Consider the following 24,746-nt stretch of genomic DNA (forward strand, 5'->3'; position numbering starts at 1 on the left):
TTTTGGGATATGATTTCAGTTTCTTGGGAAACGAACCTAGTGATGACCCTGTTTACCCAGTCAACGGTAAGTCGGGTTGTTACACTTAATTCCCAAAATAAGCACGAAAGTCTCAGATTTAAGGTTTGGATTTGTTCGTTGTTAGTAATAGCGAACAAAGCTTCGTGGTAAAAAAAGTCAAGATTTTGTCGTTGTCACTAACAGCGAATCAAACAGTGTCAAACCTTTGTTTGTTGTTACTAACGAATGTGTTGATCAAAAAAAGTCAAACATCATTATTCCCACTTACTAAGTGGGAACAACAGTGTTGACTTTTATTGACCGGTATCTTTGTTCATTGTCATTAACAGCAAACAAAGTCTTTGAATTTTATTGACCTTGTTCTTTGACAGCAAGCAAAATCAAACCACAGCTTAGGGAATTTTATACTTATTTTGAAAAATAAGTTTCCCTTATGCCTAATTTAAGAATTTTTTATATGATTTTGCTTATTTGATTCAAATATTCTATAGATTCAAGCTAATGATAAATTGTCAATATATCCAAGTCCAAGTTGTCAATCTAAAAGAATGTTAATAACAAAAGCAAATTCACAAATTCTTGTATGAGATTATCTCATTATAAGATAACTTCAAATAATCAGCTTATTTTTCTAATTGATAACTTCATGATTATGAGTGATCACTTTAAACTACACTTTAAGGTTATAATTAACTATTTTATCAAGACTGTTAATAATCACTTTTAGATTATAATAAGTAATCACTTTAAGGTTATAAGTAATTATGTTAAGGTTATAAGTGATCACTTTGATATTGTAAATGTATATCGGATAAGCCCAATAAAGATGGTCTCACCGTGAGAACGTCTCATTTGTGAATTTGTCCAATAATAATGGTTAAAAATATGAGGCAGTTTCATTATAAAACGCATTTCATATATAGATTAAATAAACTCAACTTACCAGAATTCTTATTTTATCAACTCTTCAATAAAAGATGCATGGTCTCTCGTAAGAGTTCTCTTAATCAATGCTTTTAATTTCAAATTAATGTTCTCTGTCCATGTCTAAGGAAATGTAGAGTTAATCTTCAATTTTTCCGTTAGCTCTACCTTCTTTGATGACACAACTCAATATACTTACATTTTCCTTAATCTTTAATGCCTACTTATATTATCCTTAATACATACTTATAATATACTTGATGCCCAGTGAAAAAGTATATATATTTAAAATGCCTACTTACAATGTTCCCAATGTCCAGCGAAAAAGAATTTAAAATGCTTATTTACAGTGTTCTTAATGCCTACCGAGGAACCTAGCTACTTACAATATTTTTAGTGCCTACTTACAATGTACTTAATATCCACCGAGTAAATACTTAAGTACTAACAATATTCTAAAAGCCTACTTATAATAATCATAATGCATATTAGAAAACTTACTCTATTTTTTTTCTTTTTGAGTCAGCCTAATTAGAGATAATCTCTCACAAGAATTTGTGAACTCTATTTATCATCTAAAAGAAGAAAGAATATCTAACACACACAAATTTAGTTTGCTCAAAACCAAAACACACATAAAAACGATCAAATAAAAACAAAAGTAATACATTAAAAAAAAACATATTAAAAAATAAAAAAATTAAATTGTAGAAAAAGTAAAAGCGAAAAGAAATTAGAAGTATATATTACTAATTCAAGTTTAATAATTGAGATCTATTTATATTTGATAACCGTGTATTTTATGATTCCATGATTATTATATAAGGTAACAACTATACTCACTTAATTAAATGAGATCTCAATTTGCCTTTATTTATGGTTGTCCGTGCTTATATGTATTCTTCTTAATTATCTATATACTTGGCCCCTCTGTTTACAAACTTTAAAATTAAATAATTTTAATTGTGATGAGTTTTCAAAATTTCTATAAAGTTGATATTTAACAAATATATATATATTAACACGAATCTAACAAGATTCCATATGAATATGGATTTTCTTTGCATTATTCTTGACGTTTTTATTTATAGGATAGAGCTTCGCACCGTAATTAATTTATCCAATAATTTTTTTACTCGAGCATTCTTATCATGGTATCAAGGGTATGTTAATAAGATCAGCTTTATTAAAAAAAAAAATTTAATAGTGATCAGAAAAAGTTTTTAAATAGCGATCAGATTGCTATTAGTCTGATTAGTTGCAATTGGCAATTAGACATGTGGTAGTAATCTAAGTACTACTTCCTTCTATTCAAGTTAGTAGTCCCATTTAATTTTTTACACTTATTTAGATAATATTTTAACTCTTAATATTTTTTATCATTTTTAATTAAAAATTATAAAAAATTAAAAATTATAAGAAATTAAGATTAATAATCTTTACATTACTTGTTTAGTGACTAGAAGTACTTGATAGCCATCGGATCACTCTAGGCCCATAGAAATCAAATGACTTTTTCATTTTCCATAATATCAACACTAGTAGAAAAATCTGATTGTTGCAATTTTTTGGAGCTTTAACCTGCATTTTTTCACCTCAAGTATATGCAATTGGAATATATTAGAACTATATGACAAAATAGTTTATTAAGCAATTTTAGCTTATTTTGATTCATATAGAGTGTTGGGTGGTCAAACAATCTAATAATAGTGTTTAGTAAATTAACTGGTTGAAACAACTTATTATCATGAATAAGTTGTTTTTGAACAGGCTGCTCATAGCAGTGGATTTAAATTCAGCTGGTCAAACCAGTCAATAAAATCAGTTAAACAAGTCAGTCAATCTAATCAGTTACCAGTTATCTTGTCAAACGCCCGCTGTTCTTTTTATTCTATACTATGGCATTTTGGTATGACCATACTTGATAATACGTTAATACTACAATCATAAGAATCCTCCGACTCAGTAACTAGTCAGCTCCGACAACGCTTTTTCAACATCACATGTGAAATCATGTGTTTGTTGTGAACTACTAATAATAAATACATCAAATTCATATTAGCCTAATTAGTTTCTAAATCCTTGGTCATTATTTTATTTACGTTTATAACAATTTTATTTTACATTTGTAACGCAAGTTCTCAAATGTAACAGTTATACGGAAAATTATTTTTATTGGGCTTGCACAATGTACATTTATAGTCTTAAAGTAAACACTTAGAACTTTATAATGATCACTTGTTTTGAAGTGAGCACATTTTATAAACTTATTAGCTTGATCACTTATAAATTTAATATATTCACTTACAATCTAAAGAGATCAATTAAGAAAAACTTAATTATATAATTAGACTACTATAACATAATTTACTTTTAGTGAGATATATTTTGCGACATTTATATTAAATGTCAATACTTCAAATTTCTAACAGTATATATAGTGAATTTAGTGACATCTATTAGACCCTTTAGCAATATAATAAAAAATCATACTTAAGTTTTTCATAATATAAGATCTAGTGACATTTCTCATAAATGCCACTGTAGACAATATTAACAAATATATGAGCCACTAATAGCCAAATAAAGTGTTATTAAATCACTTTATAATAAAATTTAAAATAAAAACCAATAATTATTACATTAAAAAATATAAATTGATGAGATTTTTACTAATACTTGTCTTAGAATAGAATTTTGTAGTGGACCAACTCAAATATATGAAAGTTGTACCATCACATACAAGACTAAATCACGTTGTAATATTAGATGGACATAATCCACGGACAACTTTCATCCATCGTACAATAATTCTAATTGTATCTTTGACTTTTTTGTTTCAAAAACTCAAATTATGTTACGTAGTGTTTGAAAATAAATATTTTATTTTAAATTATAGATTTTAATTATGAAATTATAAATAAAAAATTTGAAAATAACAAGATTTAGGTATTTATTTTCAAATTCTTAATTTCAACTGCTTTAGAAACAATGTTGGAATTTGATTCCAATTCAAATCTAAATTTGAAAATTTTTAATTTGCCAAATAATAGATTTGAACAAATTTCAAATTTTCAAATAAAATCATTGTTTCCAAACATGAAATTAATTTGTTTTCAAATATTAAAAAAAATATCATTTTAAGTTCAGTTCATCCTAAAGAATATAATTCACACAATACTTTTCCTATCTAAATTTCTTTTCCGTATAAGGCATATATATACAACATATTTGATGCTTTTAGATCATGCTAGATTTCTAGTTTTTCGTGGTATGTATTCATATAAATTAAAGAAATTATTTTATGAAAAATAAATTCAAGCTATCAAGGATAAAAATACCTTACAAGTTTCAGCCTCAAGAGCTCGATAGTAGTACTATTTATTAGGTTGTGATAATTCATCACATAATTTTACTATGGCCCACTCTTGTTTTATTTTTTATCAATGTAAAATTTTGTCTCATATGTGAAACATTTTCATTTCAGCACTATTTAGACACTTGGTAAAAACATTGGCTCTCCTTTCTTATAAATATGCAACTACTAATACTCAGCATTTTCCCTCACATAATTTCATTATCAATAAAGAATTTATAGATAAAAAGAGTATTAACATTAAGTTCTTATAAATACGCTCCTAATATGCTAAGAATCTTGGTAGTCACCCCCCTATTTGGCATGGTGTAATTGGTACATTCCACAACAAACTTCGATGTAAATTTGAATTTTCTATATAGTTGTTCTCATAATTTCACATTTTTTGATATTTTATGTGTTAAAGTCTTAACGAGTCTATTTATTACCATAACTGAGTTGTTCTAACTCAGAGAAAGATGATCATACATACATACATACATACATACATACATACATACATACATACATACATACATACATACATACATACATACATACATACATACATACATACATACATACATACATACATACATACATACATACATACATACATACATACATACATATATATATATATATATATATATATATATATATATATATATATATATATATATATATATATATATATATATATATCACTTTGTAAATTTGAGGAGTAATCCTACTATTGTCAATTGGTATAAGTTGTGAACTTCCTTTGAGTTATGTGGATTACCTCTTCTCTTTGTTTGAGTTGCTTAAATTCATTTTTAAAGTTCTATCATGTTATGTTTGGGAACAATAATTTAATTTGAAAATTTGAAATTGGCTCAAATCTATTGTTTGTGAATCAAATTCCATCATTGTTTTCAAAGTAGTTAAAATTGAGGATTTGAAAATGACCACCCAAACCTTGTCATTCTCAAATTCTTCATCTATGATTTCAAAATTAGAATTCATAATTTGAAATGAAATACTTGTTCCCAAACACTACATCATATTATTGGGTCTTTACATGTATGGTTAAGAGGCCAAAGAGTGCTAAAATACACATTTATTTATCCACATGTGAGTTTTTTAATGTCAGCAAAAAAAAGAGTAGACATTATTTTCTAAATCTATGTTACCTATTTTGTCCTTATTTGTCTTAACCAATTTTTAAAATTATATCTGGTAAGTAACCAACTCAAACCAAAACTTAAGCTAATGACTGAGGCCCAAAATATGTTATATACTCTAATACGCCTCCTCACACGAGAGCCCTTTGGGCTAGAAACCTATAAGTGTGGATGCAGCACAAGCCTTCCTCATACGTTGTGTTGAATACTCCACTTTAAATAAGGGTTGGTTGAGATTCAAACCCGTGACCTCTTGTCACGTTAGCTTTTGATACCATGTCAAGAAACCAACTCATCCAAAAGCTTAAGCTAATGGTTAAGGCCCCGAGATATGTTATGTACTCTAACAATATCGATATGTTTTGTACTCTAACAATAATATCTGTTAAGAAACCAACTCAAAAAAAAACTTAAGCTAATGACTAAGGTCCCAAAATATGTTATATACTCTAATATGCCTCCTCACACGAGAGCCCTTTGGGCTAGAAGCCTATAAGTGTGGATGCTGCACAAGCCTTCCTCATACCTTGTGCTGAATATTCCACTTTAAATAAGGGTTGGTTGAGATTCGAACTTGTAACCTTTTGTCACGTTGGTTTCTGATACCATGTCAAGAAACCAATTCATCCAAAAGCTTCTGATACCATTGCAAAATAGATGAATTTAGTAGAAAAAAGAGTTTGGTTGGTGAATGAAACAAAAAAAAAATAGAAGTAGTTGATACGAGTGCATGGTTAAGATGGATAGTACGAACTAGGGATGCGGGGCATAGGTCTTGGACCCTAGGGTCTAGACCAAATAAGATCCTAATTTAAGGGTCTAGATCCACCTATTTTTAGACCCTATGGATCCGGGTCGGATCTAGGTCCATGATCTTAGGGTTTAAGTTTGAGTCCACACGTTAAGACCTAGATCTGACCTAAGGACCCACTTCTATTTTTCAGAGTTATATATTAGTTATTATGTGTATTTAATTTTTTCATTTGAAATTTTATTTTATATATTTTTGAATATTACGTGATTTGAAACTTTTTCAGTTCAAAATATGGTTATTGTATCTATGCTTTTAAAACCAAAAGACTTCAAGCATATTTTGTTTTAAGAACATTAATGTTGAAAAGCTTCATATATTTAGTCGTTCAATTATTATAAAGTATTTGAAGATCTTTTTTACTTGAAAATGCTTAAATAATTTTATATGAATGGATGAATATTATATGATATATTTTTAAAAAATTTCAAGAAAAAATATAAAATAATTTTTTAGACCCAAATTCAGATCCTAGACCACTAGTTAGGGTTTGGGTCGGGGTCTAATTCAGATCCTATGGATCTAAGTTATGGATTTGGGTTCATGTCTAAGTCCAATAAAAAAAAATAGAGTTCAAAATTTGGTTAAGTTGGACTCGATACAGATCTAACCCATGTCCATCCCTAATTGAGAGAGTATAAATTTATAAATAAGAATAAAAGAAAGAAATGAGACATTTACGAAAAAAATTTGTGCAAAATCAATAAGTCAAAATTAATTGAAAATGAAAGGTGTTCCAAAATTAGAGGAAATATTTCATAGTTTAAGGGTGTGTTTTGCGAGAGGCAATTGAGGTTGGGGATTGGGATTTTAGGGTGAAATTATAGAAAGTTCCTTATTTGTTTAAGGAGAGTGAGAATTAGCAAATGTTGAGACTTGAATATGACTTGAGACTTGAAAAAGCAAAATCCCACAAAAAAAAATCTTGAGGGGAGGGTGGGATTTGAAGTTGAGACTTGAGATTTTTATAAAAAGACATGTTTACCTTTGATACAAGTAAAGAAGACTAAGAAGAGTTATAAGGACAATTTTATAAATATAAGTGTATAACCAATGTTTATCTAATTCTTTATCTATTTCTATCATTTGCCGAACAAAAATCTAAAATATTTATTTTTAAAGTTTCAATTCAAATCTCATTCTAAGTCTTAAGTATAATCTTAGAATTCTCATCTCCACGTGTAAAACAACCCTAATAGTATTTCAAGCTAGTATTGCATGAAAAGAACGGGACATTGTTGCATGAGTTAGCGTATGGTCGACGTCAAAACTATACGGCTGACAGCGAGAGATACGCGTAACAAAGCATGTGGTTTTGTTTCGTCGATGTACGTACGTGTTTGTTCCTCCTTCTTTTCCCGCATGTTAGGAAAATGAAAATTGGAAATTGGAAAATGAAAATTGGAAATTGGAACTTGGAAAGTAAATTCCTAACTTCGTATTGAAAAACTTTCCATGCGAAATCGTGATACGACGATCTCAAAACAAGAAATCTATAAATTAAATATTTTTATTATTAGACTATTTAATTTAAGTATGAGGCATATTTCACTGTGAAATCGTCTCATACAGGAATTTATATTCTTTTTTTAATTATATAGTTTTCTTTATTGCTTAATATCGAAGAATCAACTCAATAAAATGTTAAGTTGATGGTTAGCACCTCATGATCTGTTATATACACTAACACGTCTTTTCACACGAGAGACCTTTAATCTGGATTAAATGTATGGATGCAACACGGACGCAACACGGACCCTCCTCATATCTAACGCTGAATATTCTATTTTAAACAAAACGTGGTTAAGATTCAAAACCCGTGATCTCTTATCACACCAGTTTCTGATATTATATCAAAAAATAAATTTAAATGAAATGGTTAGATCAGATTCGATCTTAGAACTTTACCTAAAATAATACTTCCACCGTTTCAAACTAGTCGCAACATTGCAAAAAATACATTATTCATAATCACTCTTAAATTGTGATTAGTTTTTAATCTACAGGGTAACACATAGTCAAGTGAGATCTTGTTTAATTCATCTCATTACAAAGATTATTAATGTCAAATTTTTATAGTAATTTTTTACTATATATAAGAATTGAATTAGTGATGAAAAAATAAATATTGCCGGTAAATTAAGGAAGTAAAATAAGAATAAATTCTCATTCTTTTCTAACTTTAGTTTGTTTCGTTGGGATAAGGTCTCAAAAAGTAAGACTATTTATGCTTCCTTCAAATGTCCATTTTCTAATTGTTGTGTTGGTTGTTTCATGTTACATGTTTGGTACTTAGGTTTTTTTATGTTGGTTTTAAAGTTAGATATTGTGGGTTGCTTTTTATTTTTTGGCTTATGGGTTAATTGCTTAAAAATATTTGATTGTTCAAAAGCTATTTTTTAAATTAAAATAAAAAATTACTATAAATATAAAATTTACTTTTTTTCTGATAAACAAACAATAACTAAAATTTAGGCAGATCTAGCTTAGAGCAAAGGGTTGCACATTCAATCTCATCCTCAAATAAAAAATCAACTAATATAGGTTTTGATCCTAGAACCTTTATGTTCCAAATATCAGTATTTAATTGTTTAAAATTAATTTATGTTTTTAATATTTTTTTGATTTTATGTTTTTAATACTTAACTTAAATAACATGTTACTATTATCTAATCAAAGCATATTTAATTTTCCAAAAAAACCCACATCCTACTACTCTATTAACATTCTTTTTACACATAGGTAAGGTATTTAGAAATTTTAATTTTTAGATCATATCTTTTTTTTTTATCTCTAAATATTTAAAATTATAATAATGTAATGGTTTATTTCTAAAGAATTGAATTTCGTAAAATCAAAATTATTGTGAATTATTGTTCAAATTAACTTGGTGGAAATAATTAAGGGGCTTTGGAAAAATTAAATTAGACTTCATCCTATAGTTTTATGGGGTTTAATTATCTTTTTTGAAGAATTAGTTTTTATTCATAATAGTTATATTTCAAATGGGCTAAAGATTTAATTTTTTGATTTCAGATTATAATGATCTATAGTAAAATGACTCATTATTTCATGTGTACTTCTTATATGTGTGAAGTTTCTATCAACGGGCAATGGAAAACAATCTCTTTATTTATAGGTTTTATCACTATAAAGAGTAAGATTGCGTAAATATAAGACTTTAAATCCTACCCTAGGTGAGAGCCACTTAATGGCATTGGAGCAATAAAAAATTTTATTCTTATACCAATTTATGAACCAAAAATTCATTCAAATTATGACTCCATGTGAAAATAATATTCTTTCTCTTGAATATAATCCAAAAATAAGAATTTCACTCCAAGTCCTATAACGTTTTATCTTACGCTATCTAATGTGTAATAATTTACTTTAAACATGCTAAAAAATATATTTAATTTAGTTGTGCAACTCCATCTCTCAAATCCTAGTTCCGCCATGTCTAGAAGTATTTCATTTTATAAAACATCTACTTTAATACTCTTTTTGTTCCTTAAAGAACCTATTTATCATTTCGGGGTGTTTTATTTATAGTTCAAAAGAATCCTTCTTTTATATCACAAATTTTGAGCAAAAATAACTTTATTCATCCTCATTTTAATATTTTAATAATGATTATGATTTCTGCATATCTTCCACTAACTTATTTTTAACATTTTTTATATTCTTTATAGTATCCACATGTTTCCACTAACTTTATTAGGTCCTTATATCTTTTACACTAACTTTTTTTTTAATAGTTTTAAAGTTTATAGTTTCTACTTTTTCTCCATCAAATTTATTATTCACAATCTAAAAGATTCTATTTTTAAATTCTCATAAATATTCTTTGTGGTAAGTTCATTAAAAAACAAAGAAATTAATTAATTATCCGACAAGCTAGAATTGATAAAATAGTGTGTCTATATATATATATATATATATATGTGGAGAAGTTCAAGTGAAAATCATCCTTATATGAGAACCGTGAGAACCATAAAAAGATGTTACATTTTATATAAAAGGGTGTAACTTTTTAAGAAAAACGTGTTACTTTGGATTTGTATTTTTTTCTTACAGTTATTGTTTTTTTGGTAAAAAGTTTCAGATTTTTTAGAAAACAAAAGTAACACAGTTTTTATGCAAAAGTAGCACGTTTTCTGTAAAAAGGAAACACATTTTTTGGTTCTCACGGTTCGCATAGAACCGTGGTTTGCACCTGAACGCGACCCTATATATATATATATATATATATATATATATATATATATATATATATATATATATATATATATATATATATATATATATATATATATATATATATATATATATATATATATATATATATATATATATATATATATTTAAAATTATTTTTATATTAATTAGCCGAGACGGAGGTTGTAATAAGTGGTGCTGATAAAGTGCACATGCGCAGCGCAGCAAAGGTTGAAAGAAAATAGTAAGTTGGCAAGTTGGCATAGTTAGTCAGTGATGATTCTGCAACGCAAAAGCAGCCAACAAATACACCAATTATCTCCTTTGTAGTCAGTCAAGTCAGTGAGTAACAGCTTACACCTGCCATTTCTTTCTTATAAAATCCCACCCTTCCTTACTCCTTAGCTTCTAGTATTCTCTTCTAACCTCTCCTCCTTTCTTTTTCTAATTGCCAAATTGCATTAAACATTACACCCTCTACGTATTCTTCAGCTACACAAATATAAAAGTGAGGTAAATAGAAAATGGGAAGTTCATTAAAGGAGCAATTGCCAGCAATAGTGATGGTATCACTGCAATTTGTATATGCAGTAATGGCTCTGTTAAACAGGGCTGCCCTTGTTAAGGGCATGAATCCAAGAGTCTTCATGTTCTATAGACAAGCTATGGCTTTCTCTGTAATGTCTCCTATTGCTTTTCTTTCTGGGTATGCTCTAACTATACCGCTCCTTAAATCAATTTTATTTTACTAGCTTATTGATTATCAAAAGGGGATGATCATATACTATATATTATTAGCAGTTGAATTGGATTTACTTTCGATGTAAACTAAAAGTTTTTATTATTGGGCTAGTTTGAAGCATATTTTACAGTGAGACTGTCTCGTATAAGAATTTGTATTAGTAATATGAGTTATTAGCTTTTTTTATAGGTCACTTGGACTGAGTATAAATATTTAAGGGGCAGTAAAAGTCAAACCATTGAAAGCAAAAGATAAGTTGAGATAAAAATGAAGTAATTAAAATAATTGTTAAAGATGTAAAACGAGAGTAAACTAAAAAAATATGAATGAAAAAGAATACAATTTCCTTATTTGGAGGAAAGTATTCTCCCATCCATCTTTGTGTTAAATTTATACCATGATATGAGGAAAATAATTATTGTTTTATTTATTTTCGTTACCTCGTAACCAATTTTTCTTTTACCTCTCTAACAACCTAAATTTTTAATCTTTTATGTAATAAATTTTGTTTTCTTACTCTAATTTTTTATTTACCATTAAGCGAGCTTTTTAGGAGCCTTTTTTATCCTTGCTCTAAGCTCATAAATGAACGGAGACGGCTTTCTTTGGATAATAATTTTTTAAGTAGTTGTGCATGATATTTTTTATCCATATTTGATGTTTACACATAGAAATATATATTCTGCTCGTTTTATAAATAAGTTGTTATTTGTTATTTTAGGGTATTTTATTTATATTCTTATAAAAAATCTATTCATTTATATTACAAATTTTAAACAAAAATAACATTGTTGATTCTCATTTAATATTTTAATAAACTTTATGCTCCCTACATTATGTTCCACAAACTTCATTCTAACATTATTTTATTTTTTTATAGTCCAATATGTTTCTTACTAACAATATAAAAATATTTTTTATTAGTTTTGGTCCTATTTTTCCACTAATTTTTTTAATATTTTTTAATGTGCAATAATTCTTACTTGTCCTCTATCAAATTTATTATTTAATACAATAATATCTTCACTATTTAAAGATTTAATTTTTTTAATTCTTAAAACTTGTGGAATAGTTAAGTATAACTTTATAAGTTTGAGAAATATCCGTTACTTCTATCAATTGTGATTACTAAAAGTTTATATATACATCATTCATATAATATGTATTAGCACAAAAAATTCTACAAAATTTAGTTTGGGGTTTTTTTTTTCAAATTAAGTTAATAGGTTAAATTGGCATAAACGAAATTTTAAAGTATGCAGTTGAAGCCTCTAGCTAACCCAAGCTAAAATTTTTATATTTTTGTTACGGTTTTTTAGATTAATAATTTATCAGACCTTTTATCTATTTTTAAAAAATAATTTACAAATTATTTTAAACTTTAGGATTGTTTTTTTTTTTGAGCTTTAAGGGTTTGGTTTGGTCTTAGGGCTTTTTTAATATGTGCAAAGCTCTAAGAGTCTTAGAATATTACTAGAGGCACGAGAAGAGGCAAATACATTAGAGAAGTTGGGGCATTGATCATTAGAGTGTTTTCTTTGAATTAATTTGTGGAGTTTCACCATTAAAGGCGAAATTTTTATTTTTTATGGGTTAAGAGTGAAGTCTTAACAAGTTGAGTCATTAGTGAAATTGAGATTATATTAATGATAAGATATTTTTGTTGGGGGAGGTATCTATTGACACCTTATAAACATATTGGTGTTGTTGTTTGCTGTGTTCTCTTGTTTATGCTCTGTTTTTCACTCATCTTCTACTCACTATTGTTCTATTGTTGTACTATTGTTGGGGTTCGATCCATTCTCAAAGAATTTTTGTGAATTACAGTCGTAATTTTATTTTTATGAATTATGATTATTTTATTAGTCGTAATTTCAAGTTAAATGGTTAAAGTTTTGTGATTTGATTTGAAGGATAGACATCAATACATATACCGTAACTTGAAATAGTTGAAATTAATCTGGATCGATATACTGTATGACGCACCTTATTTCTAAGATTGGTGATTCTCAATTTCTCATAACAGCTTGTTTTCAGGCGAAAATCTAGTACGAGTAATTGTTGTATGGAAATCAAAACATTTTTTATAATCTTCGCCACAGCTTTCGTTGGGTACGTTTTTTTAATTTTTTTTTTCTTTTCAGTGGTTTTAATTTAATTTATTTATTTATTTTAGTAATTACATGTATTGATCCTGATAATTAAATTTATATTTTAAAAATAATTAGAGTGGTGATGAATCAGACGATGTACTTTGAAGGATTATACATGGCATCATCCTCAATTGCAAGCGCCATGACCAATCTGGTTCCTGCCGTTACCTTCTTGCTAGCCGCCATCTTAGGGTAATTTACTTATCTCTTCTATTACTTGTAATACTTCCTGATCTCATCCCATTTAATTTACATCAGGATGTTTGGCAATTGACCGATGATTGTTGGCTTTTTTAGTTTACTTGTTTGATTAGTTAGAAATGTGGCCTGTTTTTGTTGGTAGTTGAAAAAGTTACTTGTTTGTGAAAATATTTGATAAATTTGAGTATTGGTTGCTGACTGTTTATTAGAAAAAAAAAGTGGACCAACAAGTCAAAAGCCAAATAAAAAATTTGCTGGAAAAGCTTTTTCATTTTGGCTTAAAAGTCAGTTTTTCAGCTACTTCAAAAACTATTTACCAAACACATTTTTTAACTGTTTGACCAACCAACAAATTAAAAGCCAATTAAAAAACCAACCGAAAAGCTAAGATCCAAACACCCATTAACTTTCTATTTTGGGTTGTTTGCAATTACTCCCTCCGCCCTAATTTATTAGGAGTAGATAGAAAAGTTGTAATTTTTAAGAAAAAAAGTGAATATTTGTAATTTATAAATAGTGAAAATGTAATATGTATATGGAATTAAAAGAGAATCACTCATTTGTCTCATTAGATTGGTATCAAAGAGAAAAAGGGTAATTTTTAAAAAAATCGTAATAAATGAAGAAAGTGATTGAATTAATGGATAAAATTAAAATATTGTTAAAATGTATAGATAAGATTAAAAAAGTTGTGAGCCATTGTTCAAAAATAAACATAATGCAAATTAAGTGGGATAAAATAAGAAGAAAAATGCTGCAAATTCAATGAGATGAAGAGATTATAATCTATAGATGAGATTAAAAGAAAGTGATAGGTGCGCTATTAGCCTGTAATAAGAATAATGGAAAATGAGTGAAATGGGCTATAATGATTGTTTAGTGATGCAAAATGAGGCGTGCTTTGTAGCAATTCTTTTTTTTTTTTTTTTCTCACCAACTATAAATAAATCAAGGTGTAAATTATATGAGAGGGAGTACTACCTTAGCTTCTTAGTTCTTTGAGGTGGTACAAAAAAATACCATACTCCTTTCAAACCGATGGGTTTTTTTTAAGTGATTTTAAGCCAATGTATCGATCTATAATTATAGACGAAAGAGGTGTTGATACAAAGTTTTAAAGATTTTTTTGTGATACAAAGTTTTGTGTTATGGAGAAGTTATGCAAAAATACCATTTAATTATTTTTATTAAACGCTACCTTAATTTACTTGCTTGATTATAATATATTTTTTGGTGAATTACCGACTAATAAACTAGTGTAGATTTTTGATTGGCTTAGTTAACTTATTTTCAAAACATGAAAAGTACATGAAAACTATTGTATACCAAATAATTAGCTCTAATATTTAAAGTTCATACTTCTTCTCTTTCATAATACTTGCTACATTATAATATATTCCTTCATTTCTTTTTAATTGTCTCATTTAGTTTGGATATATTTGCCAGTGCACTTATACTATTCTTAATATCTCTAGCTAGTATATAAACCCGTGTATACACGAAGTTTTTAAAATTAAAATATATAAAATAAATTATGATTTTAAAATAAAAATGGAAGTATAAATTATATTTATCAAGTTTAATTTTTTCCATTACATTGTAATAAATTTTGCATAAATAAAATGATATTTAGAAATAAAGAAATTGATATGAACAATGATGTAAGTATAAAAAACAATTAATTTTAAATAAGCAATTTTTTTTTAATTATAATAACAGTTTAAGGATTTGAAACACAGCTTTGTATACAACACTCAGTATCATAATTTCACCGTTCTTATCACATATTAATAATCTTCAACAGTTGTAAAAATTACTCAAGCCAAGTATTTATAGTTGATAATAAGACTTATTGTTAATCATAAAGACGTTATATTTATTCATAGAAATATAACATATTCTTATAATCATTCTTTTTTTTTTCTTATTCTTATTCTTATATGATTAATATCTATGATTATGATTATGATTATGATTATGATTATGATTATGGTTATGATTATGATTATATGAGTATGACTATAAGTATGATTATGATCTATGTAATATAAATTTAAGCAAATATTAATTTCAAATCAATTTATTATTAGATTAAATATGGTAACTAACTATTTGAAAAATTAATTATATTGTATTGAAATTAATTTAATTATGTATTTTAAATATGATAATTAATTAATGTTTTTTTTTCTTTTAGAAATTAAGAGCTTGCTTAAGTATATGCTATATAGGCGGAATTTTAACCAATAAAAATACTCTATTTGGCAAAACTATATAAAATCGTCATATGGATTTTCCAATTCTTTTATAGTATTGTATGATTTAATTAAATAAAAATTATAAAAACTAGATATCAATAAATCTTATGTTGGAACAAATCAAACAAGATCTCATCTGACTTTTACCTTATAAATTAACAATAAAATGCAAATTAGAAGTAAATGATAAATAAAGTCCAAAAACCAAATTGAACGTTTAAAAAGAAACAGAGAGAGTAGTGTTTTGGTGAAATAAAGGGAAATATAATGTTCTTAATTTTCACTCAATAATTGATATAAATAGTTTGTCAAGATAAATTAATTATATTTACAATGAACTTATATAGGCTTGAGCAAGTGCAATTGAAGAGTTTAAGCAGCATGGCAAAGATGTTAGGGACAGGGTTTTGCGTGATAGGAGCAGGCTGCATGGCTTTATTAAGAGGCCCTAAATTACTAAATATCCAACTTCACCCAACACCTTCCAATAATTCTCTTATGCTAAACTCCTTTGAAGGTTATGATACTTGGATTATTGGGTGTCTCTTTATCTTTGCCAGCATGTGTTGCTGGTCTTGTTGGCTCATTTTGCAGGTATTTACTTTTCTTATTAGTTATTATCTCAAATTCTTATATCAGAAGGTGTGAGACTCACTCTATAGATGAGTTAATTAATTAGCCCAACTAATATAAATCGAAAACGATATTATATTAGAGTTCATAATTTCAAACTCCAATATTACCAAGATCGAAGGTATGAAGTTTAATGATGAACAAATTACACTTTCAATGAAAACTATCTTTGTAAGGGATAATAATGCAATAAAAATGACAATGATTTACGAGGTTCATCCAATATTGACTACTTCCTCGGAGGTGTGTAGTATTTCACTTATATTATCACAAAAGAGTTCAAAGAACTCTCAAATTGAAGAATTAGAAAAGAAATATGGACTATGTGTTTAGGCTTAGGGTATATTGTGGATGTGTTTCAATAACATATAAAACCTCTAACTATAGAGGATTATACATTTAATGAGTTACGCATATTTAAGGATAAGAGTAATTACCATTACGATCAATTATAGCAAATTAACCGGTGCAAAAAAAAAGCATCCTAAGTGCATGCTGCCAGACCACTCGTCGAGCGGTTTACCACCTAATGTGTCTAACTTCTGTAGCTGTTGTGCTCATTTGAGCTGTGATAGTGCTCGTTCGAGCATGGCTTTCCAGGACTTGCTGACTTGTGTGCTCGATCAAAGTGTGGGTCATGTTTCTTGGATACCTCATCAAAGCATGTACAATCTGTTGCAATCCCTCATTAATCATTATTCATCATGCCTCATAATTACCATGTTTAAGCCATTTATCAACACCATTTATTCTATGCATTGATCACCTCTTAAACACCACATTAAGTTACAAACTTAATCACCCATCTTTAATCCTACATAGGATCCCACTTCTATGCAACAATACTAATACATAGAATTTATTTGGTACACTCAAAACTCCATTATCACTAACAATCTCCACATACCTTGACTCAAGCTCACCCAAGTCAAAGACATTCTCAAATTCTCTCCATTCATAAGTAATCTTTAATTAAGACTCTATTTTAAGGTTATAATTAATCATTTTAAGATTATAATTAATCATTTAAAAATTTTAAATATATATAAAGTCAATCAAATAGAGATAGTCTTTTACATTTGAGAATTTTCTATAATATTTGAATGTTATATTTAATTAATTTTTTTTTGTGATTGAAGGGCAGGTTCCCATAACAAGACGTTATCCAAATCACTTGTCTTTGTCTGCTTGGATGTGTTTTCTGTCAATGTTGCAATCATTGGCTATTGCTTGGTTTTCAGAGCATAATCCTCATGCTTGGAATTTGAGCTCTACTCTTGAACTCTCTTGCATTGTCATTTCGGTATGATCTAATGAAATCTTAACAACTTTATTTTAGTATTAATACTTTATTTTTTAAAAAAAAAAATTGTCGAAAATAATTCAAGATAATATACTACATATTCTAATTAGTTTGAATGGGGAGTTTTGTTTGTAGGGAGTGTTTGGATCAGGAATTCAATTCTTTGCTCAAGCATGGTGTATCTCAAAGAAAGGACCACTATACTCGGCTATGTTCAATCCTTTATGTACAGTAATCACTACTATTTTAGCATGTATTTTTCTCCATGAACAACTCTACGTTGGCAGGTAATCACAATTAAAGTCTATTAAACCACTTCCATTACCTTGGAAATTATTTTTGTGTGTAAATTTTTTGTGAGGTTTTTACTCTCATTAGTAAAACCCACAAAAAGATATGCAGATGTTTCTAAAAAGACTCTAAATAAGCGAAAATTTTTAGAACTTAACTTTCTCACAAGGGTCTCACCATTCAAAATAAATTTTAAAATAAAAATTAAGAGAGTAAAAGAAAGGGATAGAGTAAACAAAGTAGGAGAGAGAAAGTAGTAAGGAAATTTTTTTGTTTTCTCATTAATGGGATAAATTAGATTAAATGTTTCCATATAAAATTTGATGTGGTAAAATGAAAAAGTATAGAGAAAGATTGGTGAAGAAATTTTTTTTACTCGCCATTGAAAGTGCTCTTATGACATTGGTCCATGACCTTTCATTTACAAGCTCATACTTCTCATTTACTCGCTCACATTTTTTAACTTAAACTCCTTAAATTTAATTTGATATAAATTATTTTTATGTGGACTAAGTTCATATAAAACTAACTCCGAATTAATCGATTTTTTTTTTTTTAATTGAAAGTGTACTTACATTATGTTAGGTTTTTAGTTTGGGTGAATTGTTAGTTGAGAAAAAAAATTATAAAGTAAATGGATCAATTTAAAAGTAATTTTGTGGTCGAGTTTAAAAGAATAATATATTAAAATATAAATAATTGGTTTATGTTTGTATATAATTAATAGAGTTGTGGATATAGTGAAACTATTTTAATAGTCAGTGTATAGTAAGAAAATTTGGGTTAGTTTAGTAGTTGAAAGTTTGTTTTTCATTTTTATAATATGCATTTGATTTTCATTACCTACTGAAATGATTAACTATCATTCTTTCTATGCCGAGAAAGTCAATTTAGCAAAATGAGAGCCATGGAAAAATTGACTTTAAAATTGATTTTTTTTTTCATAATTAATAGATTTTTTGGTATTGACTTTTTTCATTTGTGATTTTTCATGTATACCGATGCTCCTTAATCAATTAATAAATTATTTTATAATTGGTTAATTACAGTTTGTTGGGTGCATTTGGCGTGATTATTGGGCTATACACAGTGTTATGGGGTAAAGCAAGGGAGATGAAGGCACAAGTAGAGAATGAGGGGTTAGTAAGTAGTCCAACAAAAGCAGGACAAGTGACGGAAAACTGTAATATTGATCTAGAGCGACCCTTATTGGCTGACAAGTGTGACGATCAAGTTTAACTTTTTTGAGGATCTTTCTTGAGGAAATCTTTGACCGCATTGTCTTTTACGAGTATAAGTTGTCATTTCCTTCTCTTTTCAGATCCCGATCACAATTTTTATGAGCGAAATACACTGAATATAATGATAAAGGTTAACTTCAATTATAGTCTTGTTTCAGTTGGAGCAAGTACCGCTTTCCTATACAAGGCTTTTTATCAAATTGCATCTAGTCATTCTCTTTCGAGATCTACCATGTAATCCAAAACATGGTAAATTATATTGTACTTCATCCATACTCTACTATCCAATTTTGAACAAAGATTTGTGGCATAGTGCAATTTAAATGCTACCATATTATATGTAAATGCCATTATAATGGATTGATTAAATTTTAGTTTTCTTTTACTATTTAATTTTTTTTTTTGAGTTAGATGAAGGATCTAATTGGTGGGTTCCATGCAAAGACTATTATTTAGAGAAGTATTTTAGTTACCGAGGGTAGATTTAAAGTACACGATAATAATTATGTCTAATTTTATTTAAAACAAAAGCAACGTCTAATTTATTTAAAACAAAAGCAACGTAAATCAATTAATGGGAAATTCTACATGGTAGAATTGAAGTTTCATGAAATGCGAGTGGTATCATTTTTATAAGATTTTTTCACATGATAGCATCTTGTTTATGCACTATATAGCTGTCATAGCATTTTCCGCTAAATTCTTGTCAATTTTCGTTTCACCATTTTGACGTTTCTACCCTTATTAAGTGTTGGTTGTTGTCTTTATAATTTGCCCTGAAACATTTTTATGCTTCAAATGTTTAATTTACCATTTCGACGTCTAGTTCAACAATTTTGTATTAGTGATTGATATTAGGGGTGTTTAAAAAAATCTGACCCGCTTGATCCAACCCGTCGACCTGCATCCTAAACGGCGGGTCAATTTTTTTAAAAAAATAATATGAATTAGAATTAGAATTTTGTCTAAATTATGAGGATTCCACTTAAATTAAGTCTCTATTGATCTAGCCTAATATATACATTTACATCTTAAAAGGATTGCTCACAATCTTAAAAAAAATCATTTAAAATCTTAAAATGATCACTTATAGTTTTAAAGTGATTACTTACTATTTCTAAGTGACCAATTATAACCATGAAACAATTATTTATAACCTTAAGGGTCCGTTGGTAGTCGATATTAAATAGTAGAAATGGTAATGAAATGTTACTGTAATTTTGATGGAAAAATCTCATGACAAGTTTAATGGTCTTGCTTGTTTTACTTCAATCATCTTATTTTCTTCACAAAATTCATTCTATTGTATTACTATGTGGAAAGGTGATATTAGACGGTAATGAAAAATTGTAAATAAAAAAACATTTTGATGATAAACTTTTCATTACCATAGAAATGACATGGTACATTTCACAAAATACAAATTTATACTAAAAATCATTTTATTAGCACCATTTAGTACTAATAATCAAACGGGCCATAAATAATCATGTACAAGTGTACAACCATTACAGCCGGGGTAGTCACTTTGTAGTTTGCAGTCTCTGTATCGTCCACAGAGCCATGTCAAAAGAGTCGGTTAGGTACGTAATTAAGTCCTACTCATTTACACAGGCTGAGAGCTAAGAAACTGCTGAAAGATGCTCAAGCTCATCAACATTATGGCGCAAACTCAGTAGAACATAGACAATGGCTACAAATTGAAAGCATTCTATCGGAGCTTAGCTTATCGAGTCGTCTATGGAGCTCATTTTTACCTCGTGTACTATGAGCATGAGGCTATTGTATCGTGCTCTGATTCAGATAAACTACTTCCATTCTTCGCCGATTGAACCAACCAAGAAAAAAGAAAGCATAACAATTTTCCGAAGGCAGAGTATACAACAATCTAGCTAGCTAGAAACTGGAATTGACAAAAGTGCGCAAAATTGTAATAAACGGTGGTAATGAGAATGAAAAACTAATGTAATTTTGATTGAAAAATCTCTATGCTACCTTGATGATCATATTAGTCCAACTTCAATCATCTCATTTTCTTCATATTCATTTCAATGCATTACCATTGGGAGGGGTGGTATTAGAAGGTAATAGAAATTTGTAAACAAAATCTTTAAGTTTGATTACCATGGAAATAACATATAACTTTTGATAAAATTTTACACTAACTTTTGATAAAATTTTACACTATAAATCATTCTCATTACCACTATTTAGTACCACTAACCAAACGGGCCGTAAGAGTTTTTTTAATTTTATGGTGCAAACTCAAAAGGACAAAGAAAATACCGGTAATAAAAACGTTTTCAAAAAAGTAAACAAAAAATGAAATTAAACAAACAATTATAAATATAATATCCAAATGCCATTCTCTGTCATGCTAATGACAAAGGTCAAATATACAGAGCAAAGCATGACAAACATATAAAACAATAAACCAGAAACTCCAATGTACTTACTTACTAGTGTATGTGTATCAAACTAGACATACCTAGGAATCTAAAGTATTATACGAGTCATCTAAAGATCCATCAACGATAGGGCTTATATTGATTACCATTGTCCCATCTGTTATTACGGAAAGCACAGCAACCAATTGAGTACACGATGATCAGAAAGACGAGGAAAACGATGTTGATAACAGCAACTTTCTTCCAGTCACCCTTGAGATTCTGCAAAAACCCAGCTTTGCATGAACTGCAATCATAGCAGAGGGTATTCGGGTTGTTGTCCCAAGCATTGCAGTCTGAATCGGCTGGGGTTCCCGCCTTGGTCCAGTTTGTTGGGCTTACAAATGTGAATCCACAGCTTGTTGGGGGTTTACAGCAACCAGACTACATTCACAAAGTCAAAAATGTTCAGAAACAAGGCAATAAGATAAGAGAAAGTTGTATAAGGTTAGAACATGTCTGAAAGAGGAATGTGATACACCTAATTTGACTTATGCTGCTTTTCACAAACAAAATTTATATACGAAAAGACGGTCAAATAAGATCTTACTTGAAGAGATAAGAGTTGGAAAATAAAAGTTATAAGAGTGCGAGAGACAGAGAGGGTACGGATTTGAAACTCAGCCTTGCAAAGGATAAATAATTCAGCATTTAAAAGTCTAATTCGGACTAAATTACAACCCTTAATAGATTCTTCATCATAAAGATAGAACTTATAACGTTACTAATGCATAAGTCATGCAATAAAATTGTCATTTCTCATGATGTGGCTAAAACTCGAACAACACAAGAGGGAACTAAATACGAACATGTACACTGCTTGGCTTAGCTCGTTAATACTCGAACAATAACAATGAACATAACCACACCAATGCCTTGATTCTAAAATAATGAAGAATATTTCAAAAAAATATAGAGTAAAAGAATACTTCTCCGTTCCAATCATTTTGGATCATTTCGATTTACAATGTGAAAGTTTTTGTAACGAAGCTAAATGACGTAGAATTAGTTAAAAGACTAAGCATAGAAGTAGTTTGGGATATTCCTCAATAAAAGTAAAAGAAAATGACGTGCCAAATAAAGAAAGTGACACTAGGTTCTTCTTCTAATGTTAAGTAAGATGTTCTTTTCAGTGGGATTAACAAATCAAAACGAAAGGCCACAAAAGAAGAAAAAATACAATTCATCTGCAAAGTCTTACTAATAATCAAAGACTAATTCAACGTTCTAACGTAGAGTAGTAGACTTTACTCAATAATTTTTTTAATTATGAATGATTAATAGAGCAAATCTGAATAAGAGTTTTAAATATCCACTATATCTCTCACTTTAAGTCAATAACCCCCATAAAGGAAGATTATACTCCATCTTATTCAATTTGAGTCTTACTTCGTTTTTGCATCGTTTGTCAATGCATATACTTAATCTAAATATAAATATTTTAAATTGAGTTTAAAAAAATAATAAAAAATTAATATTAACAAAATTTATAAACGAATTAAACAATATCTTAAATAAAATTTAAATAAAATACAAATCAAAAGCGATCAATAAATAATATTAAAAAAAAACAAATGATACAGTGATAGTCACATTAGATTATTTCATAATGATTTTCACTCCATTGTAAATGGTAAAAAAAAAAAAAAAAAAAAAAAAAAAAAAAAAAAAAACATAAAGATGCCCTCTCAATTAGTCCCCTATTATTCATTGCTATTTTTAAACATAATTCCACCGTTAAAACATTTTTTTTCTTTTTATTATTCACCCAAACTAATTTCATTTAATTCTATGTCTCTCCTTATGATGCAAAATCTGGTAAAAAGGAGTAAAAAGAAATAAATTTGCCTTTAAAATAAGTCAACCAAAAGGTGAACATGAATCCTTCTAAAAGGCTCTCAACTTTTTCAGAAGATAAAGTAAATGTATGTAGAGTTAAAAAGTAGACACAAAACTCATGCAAATAACAAAATTTTCATAGAAGACAAAATTGCACAATTCAACTCACAAAAACCAAACATTATGCAGTCATGTTTTGCATATAGAAGTAATACTTACAAATCGCAACCAAATAAACCCAGAAACATACAAAATTCAAAACTAACCAACAGAATATAATTGAAAAAACAGATCAAAAACGTGATTTCCATACTTAAAAACAAAACTAAAAAACCGTCAAACAGAAGTAATATTTTACAAAAATGATGAAACCCAGAACGCAAAACTTTCATAAAACAGAATTCAACAATAACCCACAAAAATTAAACAAAAACCCAGATCTAAAATTGCAAAAAATAAAAAAAAAATACCTCAATAGGAGACAAATGTTTGGAAAAGAATTCGGATTGAGGAGAATTAGTTGCAGCAAGTTTCTGACAAATTTTACCATCAATCAAACAACTTCTAATACGTCTCCAATTCTTAGAATTATCAACTCTATTTTGCAACCAATTAGAGTAATCACCAAGTTTATACTCTTTATACCCTCGATTACTCACAACATCACCAGCCCCTTTATTAGTAACAACAAAAGCAAAGATAGTAAAACAAAAGAGAATAACAATAAGCAAAAACATGACCAAAAGGTAAACCCAAAGAAGCCAATTAACACGACAACATGCACCGATTAAGCCAGCAAGTGAAACCAACATGAGAAAAACTCCGAGTGCAATCACAGGTTTCTCTAAGTATTTCTCGCAATCGGTTGTGGCTTTGTGCGCAAGCCATATTCCGCCGCCGAGGATGGGGATTGAGAGGAGAAATGTAATCGCGTTAAGGAGTCCTACGAGACTGTTGGAGCACTTCATTGTTTTGGATTGAGAAAGGGTAATGAATGAAATGAAGATGATTAATCGGAAATGGGGTATTTGAAATTGTAGGGTTTGATTGTGATTTGTGACGGTTTGGGAGAAGGCGAAGAGGTTTTATGTAACGGATTTGGGGTACGCACTTTGGAGTGGAAGAACATGGATTTGACTGGTC

At 28.4% G+C, this 24,746-nt stretch overlaps 2 protein-coding genes across 3 annotated transcripts; one reads left to right on the forward strand and one right to left on the reverse strand.

Annotated features, from left to right (window-relative positions):
• Positions 1 to 10,823: 10,823 nt before the first annotated feature.
• LOC130816054 (WAT1-related protein At4g30420-like) lies at positions 10,824 to 19,667 on the forward strand. 2 transcript variants are annotated; one of them, XM_057682626.1, is made up of 7 exons: positions 10,824 to 11,201; positions 13,275 to 13,349; positions 13,466 to 13,582; positions 16,197 to 16,443; positions 17,627 to 17,785; positions 17,921 to 18,072; positions 19,126 to 19,667. In XM_057682626.1, the coding sequence occupies exons 1-7, from the start codon at positions 11,020 to 11,022 to the stop codon at positions 19,313 to 19,315; spliced, it is 1,122 nt and encodes a 373-aa protein (XP_057538609.1). In that variant the 5' UTR covers positions 10,824 to 11,019; the 3' UTR covers positions 19,316 to 19,667. The 2 variants fall into 2 exon arrangements, with proteins under 2 accessions (XP_057538609.1, XP_057538610.1); XM_057682627.1 differs by having other exon boundaries at positions 11,125 to 11,201; positions 13,264 to 13,349.
• A 1,435-nt stretch (positions 19,668 to 21,102) lies between these two features.
• Positions 21,103 to 24,746, reverse strand: LOC130815492 (tetraspanin-8-like). The gene is made up of 2 exons (XM_057681981.1): positions 24,074 to 24,746; positions 21,103 to 22,148 (listed from the first exon to the last, which is right to left on the reverse strand). The coding sequence occupies exons 1-2, from the start codon at positions 24,569 to 24,571 to the stop codon at positions 21,846 to 21,848; spliced, it is 801 nt and encodes a 266-aa protein (XP_057537964.1). The 5' UTR covers positions 24,572 to 24,746; the 3' UTR covers positions 21,103 to 21,845.

This window comes from Amaranthus tricolor, chromosome 6 (assembly GCF_026212465.1).
Source record: "Amaranthus tricolor cultivar Red isolate AtriRed21 chromosome 6, ASM2621246v1, whole genome shotgun sequence".
In the NCBI taxonomy this organism is placed as follows: Eukaryota; Viridiplantae; Streptophyta; class Magnoliopsida; order Caryophyllales; family Amaranthaceae; genus Amaranthus; species Amaranthus tricolor.

What these genes read in the sequence shown, in the direction of transcription:
- LOC130815492 (XM_057681981.1), bottom strand. Translation starts at nt 24,571, where the DNA reads ATGAAGTGCTCCAACAGTCTCGTAGGACTCCTTAACGCGATTACATTT. An exon ending in AACATTTGTCTCCTATTGAG is followed by an intron (nt 22,149 to 24,073) that starts GTATTTTTTTTT and finishes TTGTGAATGTAG; the next exon opens with TCTGGTTGCTGTAAACCCCC.
- LOC130816054 (XM_057682626.1), top strand. Translation starts at nt 11,020, where the DNA reads ATGGGAAGTTCATTAAAGGAGCAATTGCCAGCAATAGTGATGGTATCA. An exon ending in CTTGTTGGCTCATTTTGCAG is followed by an intron (nt 16,444 to 17,626) that starts GTATTTACTTTT and finishes ATTGAAGGGCAG; the next exon opens with GTTCCCATAACAAGACGTTA. An exon ending in GAACAACTCTACGTTGGCAG is followed by an intron (nt 18,073 to 19,125) that starts GTAATCACAATT and finishes GGTTAATTACAG; the next exon opens with TTTGTTGGGTGCATTTGGCG.